The sequence below is a fragment of the Buteo buteo genome, chromosome 16 (assembly GCF_964188355.1).
Source record: "Buteo buteo chromosome 16, bButBut1.hap1.1, whole genome shotgun sequence".
Classification (NCBI taxonomy): Eukaryota; Metazoa; Chordata; class Aves; order Accipitriformes; family Accipitridae; genus Buteo; species Buteo buteo.
The window spans coordinates 6708944-6720139 of record NC_134186.1 but is presented as its reverse complement, the minus strand read 5'-3'; the positions used below and the strand labels follow the sequence as shown (position 1 = coordinate 6720139).

At 49.4% G+C, this 11196-nt stretch overlaps 1 protein-coding gene across 1 annotated transcript; it reads left to right on the top strand.

Annotated features, from left to right (window-relative positions):
• The first annotated feature begins 157 nt into the window (after positions 1 to 157).
• On the top strand, positions 158 to 10970 carry SNRNP40 (small nuclear ribonucleoprotein U5 subunit 40). Its single transcript, XM_075047694.1, is given in 11 exon segments — positions 158 to 199; positions 202 to 492; positions 713 to 842; positions 1403 to 1496; positions 2115 to 2280; positions 2774 to 2896; positions 3901 to 4021; positions 4776 to 4858; positions 5283 to 5344; positions 8675 to 8778; positions 10524 to 10970. Coding segments are annotated over 11 exon segments (1266 nt in total). The 3' UTR covers positions 10574 to 10970.
• Positions 10971 to 11196: the final 226 nt, after the last annotated feature.

Below are 11196 nucleotides of genomic sequence, written 5' to 3'. Positions count from 1 at the left end.
ACCCTCCGGCTCCATCAGCCAATCCGCGCGGGGAGCGGCGGCCACCACCCGGCGCCTCTCTTCCGTCACCCGCGCGCCGGAAGTAAGCTGGAGGGGAGGGCGGGCCGTCCGGCCACGCTCCGCCAGTCGGCGAGGCAGGAAGCGGCGCGGCCGACCAATGGGGGAGCGGGAGGGCGGGGCGGAGCGGGCGGGCGCGCGCGGCCGGCGGCGATGATCGAGCAGCACAAGCGGAAGGTCCCGGGCGGCGGCCCCGGCCCCGGCCCCGGCCCCGCTCCCGCCCCCGCCCCCGGCCCCGGCGCCGCCCCCGGCCCCGGCCCCGACCTCCCGCTCGTGCCCGTGGCGGCCAAGCGGCCCCGCCATGAGCTGCCGGGGGCGCCGGGCAGCGGCGGCGGCGGTGGGGGGGGTGGTGGCGGCGGCGGCGGCGGAGGAGCAGGAGCAGGAGCAGGAGCAGGAGGAGGAGGGCAGCCCCCCCCCGGGGCCCTGCTGCAGGCGGTATGGCGGGCAGGGGAAGGCCCGTGGGGGGATTAGTGGGGGGCAGGAGGCCTGTGGGGGGATGGAGGGAGGAGAAGGCCGGAGGGGGGTGAAGCGAGGAGGGGAGGAGGCCCGTGAGGAGATGGCGGGGCTGGGGGGGTCCTCGCCGTGCCCTGGGGGTGCCCCTTGTTCCCTTCCATGGCACCCCCTCACCTGCCCCTTCCCCTGTTACCTCCGTCAGGGCCCGCCGCGCTGCTCCTCCCTGCAGGCCCCCATCATGCTGCTCTCGGGGCACGAAGGAGAGGTGTACTGCTGCAAGTTCCACCCCAACGGCAACACCCTCGCCTCCGCTGGCTTCGACAGGCTCATCCGTGAGTACCAGGCCTCCCTGTCCCAGCCAGCGCTGAGCGGGGCTGGGGCTCGTACGATTTCAGGCCATTGTGCTGTGACGGGGTTTTATCTCAGCCATCAAGCTTGCTGAGTCCTAGGAGTGAAGTGCTTCAGCAGGAGGGGAGCAAGAAACTTCTTGTCGCTCCTCTGGCTGGTCACTGTCCTGCTGGTCCTCAGATGGGGCTGGTAACATGCCTTGATGATCACAGCCCGGTGTTCCCAGGACCCTCGCACAGGTTACCGTCAGTCTGCGTTTGACTGCAGCCATCACAGAAATGCAGTTTTTAATGCTTTGGGTTGCTGAGGTGAAGGTTATTATTTTCCTTTATAAATTCAACTTCATCTAAACCCATAAATCAGCTCAAATCAGCTGTCTGTCTTTTTGGGGCTCACACGATGTTTTTTTATGGGCACACGTCAGCTAAGATTGGAGACGATAGCAGTGACAATACATGGTTCATTTTGCTGAGTTCCCAGAGAATTACTCCATCCACAGCACAGAGGTGTTTCCTGTACTTACTTCTCCCTTCCTTTCCCCCAGTGCTGTGGAACGTCTATGGGGACTGTGATAACTACGCCACACTGAAGGGACACAGTGGGGCAGTTATGGAGCTGCACTATAACACAGATGGCAGGTAAGTGGTGTGTGGACGGCTTTTGGCCTCAGGCCCAGCTCTTTCGGAAGGAAGGTGCTTTCTGCGGGCTAGCGTCTCATTGCTCCTGCTCAGTCCATGTATGGCAAATGCTTGTAGTGTGGCTTTCCCAGATAAGGAGTGGTCCCTGTTTGAGATTAAGAAAAAGGACCTGGAGTCACCAATGACCCACCAGTGCCCTTGATTCCACTCTTGAGGAACAGAGGGAAGTTAGGGGCAGTCATCTGGGAGGCACTGGGGAGGGAAAGAAAACAAGTGGGATATTTGCTAATTTTAAAGGCTGCTCCACTATTGCATCTGAGCTATTGCCACTGAGCTTTCTCTCCTGTGTTCATCCCAAATAGTGTTTGAGAAGGTGCAAGACCAATCTATATGTATCTAGAAATGGGGTTTAGTTGGAGTTCTTCCAGTGTAGCTGCTCCACTGTCAGTCAGCCTCTGCTGAAATACCACCTTTGTCTTGGCATATGGGGGAGTTTCTTCTCCATGGTGTATTCCCACTGAATATTTCCAGCTTTGATCACAGAACTTGAGAGTAAAAAAGGTGGGAGGGGAGAAATGTTTCCAAAATTGAGAACCTCACAGCGATTCTTCTCCGCAGCATGCTCTTCTCAGCATCCACAGACAAAACTGTGGCTGTGTGGGATAGTGAGACTGGAGAGAGAGTGAAGAGACTGAAGGGCCATACCTCGTTCGTTAACTCCTGTTACCCAGCACGGCGAGGACCCCAGCTTGTCTGTACAGGCAGCGATGATGGGACAGTGAAGGTCAGTATATTGTGTAAGGGGGTAGTCTGGAATGAAAGTAAGAAAGGATTTTTGAAAGAATATTTGGGGTCTTCCCACTTAAGTGGGCTAAATTCAGCCTTTCATTACTCTTATAATTTCATTATCTAATAACTTTGATTTCAGAAATAAAAAATTTGAAATAAAATTTGCTCTTTTTTTTCATTAAGTCTTGGGGGGGGGGTGAAGAAGATTAATTTTGCTCAGTTGTACTTTTTCCACTGCACTGCATTAACAAAATATGAGAAAGGTGAGCCGTTAGTGAAATCTCACACGCTAGCCCCTTCTTCCCTCCCTTGAACTCCTGTGGTCCACTCCACACTCTTACTATGCTTTTTTTATAGAGATCTGCTGAGATCTAAAAGAGGGGTTTTCAGGAGAGCGTGCTGAGTCTCTGCCAAGTATCTGCGCAACTTTGTGTAATTTTATCATTAAATATCTCTATGCAACTTTTACAACTGCCGTGTTTTTTCAGCTGTGGGATATCAGGAAAAAAGCTGCTGTTCAGACATTTCAGAACACGTATCAGGTCTTGGCTGTAACTTTCAATGACACCAGTGATCAGATCATATCCGGAGGCATCGACAACGATATTAAGGTAGGACGCCTGCATCCTCGTGTGCCTTTCCGACCGCGCACACCTTTTCCATCCCGTTACATCTTGCATTCATCAAGGACAAAAGTGGAGGCCTGTTGGTTAATTTTACAGTCACAAGAACCATGCAGACCTGCTGTGTCTGACCTCACTGTTGATAGAGGGCCAATAAACTCTTGAGTGAGTTGCTCCAGCGCTGTTTGGCATGTGACAGCCTGAGCAGCCCTGGCATTCCTGGCCAGGCGTCCCAGCACTGCTGTCACCTGCTGGAGCTGATATGGTATGCTGGCTCTTCTGGCAGCTTGTGCCCGTCTTGGAGGCTGTAGAGCCATATATGAGGTAAACTAAAGAAAATGTGGTGACACATCCACACTCTCTGCCCTCTGCTCCAGTTTGCAACTTGCTTTGTCACCTGCTAGTGTGGAAAGTTCTTATTTAAGAGCAAGCTCAATATTTCATTGAGCTGGTAACTGAGATTCTCCTGATAGCTGTACGGTTCAGTCTGTCTTACTGTCCTCTTAGCCTTGGCCTCCAGCCTGACCTAGGCATGTGGAGCACGTGCTTGTCAGAGAGCCATGGCTAAGTGTAGCACTGACATGACATCTGTTCCGACACACCCCTTGAATGACTGCCCCTCTTCGGGAAAGAACAGTGTGAAATTTTGGAGATTGGACAACTGCTGCTCTGTGCCATCAGTCAGTGGAATTTGGGAGCTGGGGGAGCTATAGCCAGATAGAGGGGGATTCCTGCATGCATGGGGCTGCTGGCATTTAACTCCTTGGTTGTTGGACAAGTTCGGTAAGAAGTCTTCTAATGGGAAAATTCTATTTTTCCGACAACACACATTAAATTTTAGCCTCATATTTTAGCCATTCAGACCCCACCAACTGGAATCAAAAGCTGATGTAATCAGCTGACTGATCAGTACCTGTGTGAAACGCTTTGGAAACAGCAGTTCCAACAGTCTTGCCTGTCTTTTTGTTAAATGGCAATGTTGTGTCTGAAAGGTGTGGGACCTTCGCCAGAACAAGCTCACTTACACGATGAGAGGACACGCAGACTCGGTGACAGGCCTCAGCCTGAGTTCAGAAGGCTCCTACCTGCTCTCCAATGCAATGGACAACACGGGTATGTCCTACCTGATGTGCGAGCAGAGCTGTCAGGCGCTGCTCTCTTACGCTACCTTTGCATGGTGTTTGGGAAGGAACAGCTCAAATTGTATGACGTAGAAAAACGAGCCAGATGTGGGGATAGGCTGAAGGGAGTTTGGCTCCAGAGATAAAGCTTGAATTCTTGTTACGCTGGTGACAGTCATGTCTTTTGCAGGGAGGGAGCAGCTGCATCAGAAGGGTTTGTCACTTCTCCCGAAGGGCAGTGAGGACACGAGCTGTGGCACACATTATTTACGCAGACAGTTGAACGCAGTCTCAGTCTGGCTCTTGTCAGGGCGGTTTGGCTGTTTCCCCGCAGCAGGGAATGACAGCACAGTTTCCAAACTGCCTGTCTCCTGTGTGGGTGCTCAGTGAAGCTGATCTGATTAGAAGCATGATCATGGAGTGTGTTAGAATAAAGCAAATGCTCATGTAAGGAGATGGTGGCTCGTTTGTGTAATAGTTGTTTTGGATTTTTCCCCTCCTGTTGGCAGTGGTCTTGGTGTAATTATAAATTTCTGCATTTGACCTTTCGTATCAAAGCTTTCTGCAGGGGAAAGCTGCTGGTTTTCTTTTGCTTCTGGGGAAACATAGGCATGAAGAGAATAAGGAGCATGACCAGGTCTTTGCTCGTTAGCAGTGTGTCTTAGGAAAAGGAGCATTTGCAGAAGCTGACCTTGCCCCCATGCCTCTGCCATCTTCAGCTAATTACCGTGAGCTCTCTGTTGCAGTTCGCATCTGGGATGTGCGACCATTTGCCCCTAAAGAGAGATGTGTAAAGATTTTCCAGGGGAACGTACATAATTTTGAAAAGGTGAGTGTACTGGAGACCGAAACATGATTATTTGTAAAATGCTGCTGCTATTAACTTTTCTGTAAATTGGTTTTTAAATTCAAGTTTAAACCAGAAAGGCTTTAATAAGAACTCAAAGAAAGATTAATGCACAAAGTGGGATTCCAATTAAAGCCGCAGTAACAAGATTTCTTTGCTCGGTTCAGCTGTAATTAGCAGTAAATTAAGTATTTTCTACATTTACTATCTACTTTGTGTAGAATAACAAGGCACTGGATGTTTCCAGCAATAAAATAAAATCTGTAATTACCATCTCATCTTCTGAAGGGAGATCATTAAAGTGGTGCTTGTGATATTTAAAGTCTCGTGGTGATTTTAATTCAAGTAGAAGAGGAAAACTAAATCTTTCTTTGGAAATAGATCTGTGCATGTTCTTTTATTTTAGAATCTTCTGAGGTGCTCTTGGTCCCCGGATGGGAGTAAAATCGCAGGGGGATCAGCCGACAGGTGAGTTACCACTGCGTTCATGTGTTCCCATAAATTCCAAACAGTTTTGCAGGCACTCCTGAAATGAGTTCAATCATGTCTAAAATGAATCTGAAGACTCAGAATTGTGCATAGAGGTGTGAAGACCCGAACAAACCTCTGTAATCTTCTGTGAGCATTGTCTGCCCTCATTACAATAGCGATGCCTTTATATTGCCTTTGTGTCAGTGGAGGAGCAGTGTATAGTTGTAAAATCTTCTTATTATTGTCAAAAGCTGACTAGAGACCTGCATTGCTGCTTATGTTCAGCCACAGGATCCAACACGAGGACCGCCGGATGATAGGACCATGGTTGTCCGTGAAGTAGGTCCCTTGTGGTTGGACTGGTAGATGCTGGCGAGCGTCTTCGAGACACGGGGAGTCTGGGGGAGTGTGTATAGTGTGGGGGTTATACTGACAAGGACCACAAATACCAGTTAAATTGCTGCAGGACAGCTTGCAGGAAGCACCAGTGGTGTTCCAAGGATCATTCTTCCTCCTTACTTTAATTAATGTGTAAGGAGAAAAAAAGATCTGACTAAATTAGCACATATTGGACTTTTAAATTAGATCTTTTATAAACTAAGGCAACTGAGGACTAAAACAGGTAGAGGGAGGAAGCCAGCAGAGGGTCCATGCCAGACACTGAAGGTCACCGTGAAGGATACCAACCTCCGCTGGAGCAAATCCAGACAGACTCTCAATGACATCGCGACAGGAATTCCTGCAGGCCAGAGTCCAGGGCATGGAGCAGTAGTAATCAGCAAATTAATGAATTTCTGATAGAGGATAGGGAGAACTTTAGTTCTCGATGTCCAGATATAGTGGGGCCAGCTGTCACAGCAAGTGGCTGAGACATGACCCTCCTTTCCAGTCCTGCTGGGCAGTAACGCCGGTGCACTTGGAGGAATGCCTGTGTATCAGCCTGCTGAGGCTGTGGCTGATCCATTCAGTGGCAAAGTATGGCTGCAAGTCTTAGGCCATTAGGTTAGTTCTGCAGGTGCTGATGTAGCTCTGTGGTCTTACAGCAACTTCGTTGTGGCATTCGTGGGCAAAAGCACACAGCCAGGTCCAGGGGCAGGTTAGACAAGGCTGCTCAAATCTTTCTGCTGTCTCTGAGCTTTAGATACTTTTTTTGAGGAGTGTCTACTGGGAAAGCAAAGTGAGATTAAACAAACATTTCATTTGTCTGAGTACAAAATAGTTCCACAGTGATTACTCTTCCTCTGCATTATATGGAGTGTGTGTGTGTGTATGTTGGAGGGACAATTACCTGAATTTTTCTTTTTGCTGTTGAGCCCTTCAGAAGGGTTATAGTAAAATCAACTACTTAAAGTGCTTGCCTGCTTTGCCATACCAGATTAAAAGCACAACAGCAGAACGCTTTGAGAAAGCAATCGATACAATTCTTGCCTGCTAGATAAAAAAGTTGTGCTTGAAGAAATGCTGCTTTAAGTAACATGACTTAAGTTGTAGTCTTGAATTTTTCCTTTTTATGTATTTCAAGCAAGTAAGTCAAAGAATAGCACCAGCCTGAAAATGAGTGCTCTTAACAAAGCAGGTCTTCCCTGTGTTGGTATCCACTGTCCTCTCTACCTAGCCAGCAAGTGTTATAAATTATTCAGTGCTTTTTTTGAGGGGCGGAAAGAAGTTCAGTTCTATTTTAACTAAAAGACAAGCTAAATGTACAAGCAAATATCGCTCTTCATCCGGTCTGCAAAGCCCTGACAAATGGAAAGGAACAGGTGAAACTGAGGAACCCATTGCTGATAGCATTGCATAAGCCTGAAGCGGTCCAGCCTTGGCATTCAGAGCCTGGGCTGCCTGTGGGACTGATGGCACCCAGTATGTTTGAGTTCATGCTGGTGAGACATGGGGATGCACAGTGGCATTTGTAGTGACCTTCCTTTGGAGGAGTGTAATGCTGTAGATTGATTTTACATGTGTTTTACGGGCTGTCCCCCATGCCCTCACCCTCCTCAGTGCCCTGTAAAAAGTCGTAGTGATGCCTCTGGGGCATGCAGGCAGCAGAGCTGCCCTTCATGCCAAACCCAGCCAATTACTGCCCTGCTGTTTCCCTTTTTTGCCCTGGCAGATTCTGTTTTAGCAGCTGCCAGTCACCTCCCTAAAGAGCAAAATGAGAAGGGAGAATGAACGTAATCCAGAACTGGCAGCTTTCCCCAGCCACCAATTTTTTTGTAGAGCTGGGAACCTTGTAGTAAATGCCATTTTATGTGGCGAGGCCGTTGTGATTGGAAGGGAGGGATGCACTGTTCCTGTGCAGGTGCGGTGCAGCATCACCTTGCCTGGGTTGTAGAATGTTGCTCAGGGCTCTTCTTGTTTTGATTTATTAAAAAATGCCATTCACTCCTACAGATGCTCACCATAAGCAGGGTCAAAGCATCGCTCTGCTTCCCAGTAGAGCTTTTGTACAGCCACTGCACTGTGCAGGCAGCAGTCAACACCCATGAGGGACAAGCAGTGATCTTGGGGTACAGCGTGATTTACAGCAAGGCACCGTTTTCCCCCACTCTGAGACTATTTATAGGAGTAATCTGGAAGCTGATCTGTGCCCCATGCCAGCAGTTTTTCTGACCTCCTGTCTGAAGGACCCTGTTGGCTTCTGTGCTGCCGTTCAGCCAAGGTGCGGTGCTCAGGCAGGACCTGGCCAGTGGCAGGCACCCACGGTGAGGCCTGCAGGAGGTTAATCAAAGGGCTCGGTGCAATCTGATTGGCCCTCTAATAAATGCTGGGAAGTGGATCATGACTTTAATGGCACAGCAGAAAGAAATCCATATATAAAGCTGTTGGCTGTGAGGGATTACACTGCAGCAGGGGCTGGGAGAGCGCCTCGGCTCCTTACTGCTTGCCAGTCAGGGCAAACCAATGGTGACCACTGGGCTTGCAGGCAGGTATTTGTGAGGGCAAGAACCCTCTTCCCCACTCCCAATGCTAATTTTCTCCCTTAGCCCACTGTGTTGGCTGCTGTATTGAGGGTCTCTATGGCCTCATGCTTCCAAATCCATCTCTATGCCACGAGGGGTGAAATGGGGCTGCTGTGCTGTGCTGTGCTGTGACGGCAACGAGGCTTTTGACACCAAATTGACATGTTAGCTCCTACCTGCTCAGACCTCTGCTCTTCTGGATTTGGCAGTGTAGCGTTTTGCTCCTGAGAAGCTCCTTGTTTATCCACACTAAGAGCTGCATCTATTTCAGCCCAGATGGTGAAACTGCTGCAGGAATAAGCTGTTGGTGTGGGGGGCACCTGCTTTCCCTTCTCAAATGCTTGCACTCATAATGACTCTTTTGTAGGTTTGTCTATGTGTGGGACACCACATCCAGGAGGATTTTGTACAAGCTGCCAGGCCATGCCGGGTCGGTGAACGAACTAGCTTTCCATCCGGAGGAACCCATTAGTAAGTCCTCCCCACTGCAAGTTGTCAAGGGAAGTAGTTTCTGCTGATCCTCTGGAAAATGGCCCCCAAATTGCCTGTGGCCCAGAGCACCGAGTATCAGACAAATTTAGGGGTAGCAGACTCCTGCTTGCTTCTCTCCCATAGATAGGACTTGGGCTGGGTGTGCCCGGGGTCCTGGCCTGAGCACAGGGGCTCTGCTTCTGTGTCGTGCCCAGGGAGAGACCTGGGTGGGGGCACCCATACAGCAGCAGGGTGGCTGGTGGTCTGGGCTGTTGGTCACCTGCGAGTGGCCATGAGCTGTGGCTTGGCTTCCGCTGCCTAGGGCTTGTCCAGACTCCCTCCCAAGGGTCGTGCAAAAAGGTTTTGGGGTACCTGGGTTTGGACACCAGGATGTAACCATACCTTTGGTGATCACATGAGGACAGTGATCACCTGGGAGCACGTCTGCAGCCTGGGGTCTCTTAACTTACCCAAAAGCTGTAGGAAGCAAAGGAGGCTCTTTGTGCAGTGGGTTTTGTCCCCATTCTAGAGGTGTCCAGCATGTGGCACCACGTATCAGCGCTGTGTGAGACGATGCTTGTGGTGGCTTTTTCAGAACCATTTTAACCACTGTGCATTAGGTGAGACCAGATTTCCTCTCAGTTTCTTGGCACAGCATGCGGCCCAGGCAGGACCGCAGGGTGCTGTTTGTTTCTATGGAAACACTTGCACCACCGGCCAGGTCACCGCATTGCTCCAGCAAAAAATTGACACGAGTCAACCCCAAAGTGAGGCCAAGAGCTCGGTTGTGCCGAGGATGACAGTCTCTGCAGCAGGGCAGTGAGTTATGAGTTTGTTCCTTGGTTATTCATTGCCCTGTCTTCAGATTGGAGACTGCTGGAAGAGTGGAGCGCGCTCTGCTCCCGTTTGGAGCGAATTGTTTGCAATTGTATTCTGCTGAGCTCCTCTTCGTGAATCAATCACTCAAAAATTAAAAACCCATCCAGGCGTTGCAAGCAAGTTTTGCAATTGATTTCTATTAACATCTGGGAACGTTAATCTAGTAAATTGCTGCACCCACTCCATGATACTCATCTGCACGGGAGGGTGCACAGGGAGCCAAAATGAGGCAAGATGACAGACACCAGTCTGTGAGTTCTTGTAGAAATCCCCCAAATCGCTCCTGGACTTGAATGAAACCATTGTCAGTGTCAAGAGCAGCGCTTCTGGGTCATTCTTTTGATGCTTGTGTCTTGAATCCCCTGAAGACCCTTTTCTGAGTTAAGGTGGTTCAGTGGCGTGTTGGATGCCAGCTCCATTTTGCCTGTTCTGATAAAATAATAACATCCCGGTGAGGCTTTCCTGGCCAGCCTGTGCCCTCTAGCGGCATGCAGTCCCGATGGCAGTGCCCGGTGTGCAATCTGAATGCTCCTTGCAATGAAAATAGTGCTTCAGGATGCTTGAGAGCGTTAACAGCGTGTTTATACGCCTCTCTTTACCGTTTTAATGCTTAGACATTACAGGCAGTATGCTGTTATGCCTGCCTTGGGACAGTGGAATGGCAGCCACAACACACAGCGTGTGATTAGGTATCAGAGTAGTAATTCCATGAAGTGTTTTAGGGAGCAAATGAAATTTGGCTTTCTAGATCACTTACAGCAAGCAAAATGAGTAGTTTGATTCCAATGATGTGTCGTTAGTGGAGGTCTCAAACTGTTGTGTTTAATTTTCATATTCCTCCCTTCCCCCCCCTCTCTCTCCCTCAGTACTCTCCGCATCCAGCGACAAAAGACTGTATATGGGGGAGATCCAGTGAAGCTGACAAAGAGATGGTGGGATTTGTGCCCGCACAATCCTTGGTTTACAGAAGTTGGATTGACTTGCTTCTCACCGGTGCCAGGCCCTTTCACACTTGTGGCAGTGGGAAAATGTTGAAGCAGCTTGATGTGACAAGTCGCCCTCTCGCAGGCTGTAATGTCTGCGTGGTCTTGCTGTACAGCTTTTTTCCACCCCCCACTTTCTTTGGGGAGGAAGAAAAATTTGGAATTGAAAGGAATTTGGTTTTGGCTGTACCACCAACTATTAAACCGTACCCAGATCACTTGAAATTGGTAAAATTTGTTTAAAGTCCATATGTGGCTTGTATATTCCCTGTCAGATTTCTGTTGTTTTTTTATACGGTCAAAACTGAAATAGATACCTTTTTACAAGAACTGTGTGGTGGGATTTATTGTTCTGGTTTACTTTTTTGTTGTACGATACTAAATCAAGGCCCTCACTTGTATATAACCCAGGGAAACCATAGACATTAAGTTCATATAATCATAGAACGGTTTGGTTTGGAAGGGACCTTAAAGATCATCTAGTTCCACCACCTCTGCCATGGGCAGGGACACCTTCCACTAGACCAGGTTGCTCAAAGCCCCATCCAACCTGGCC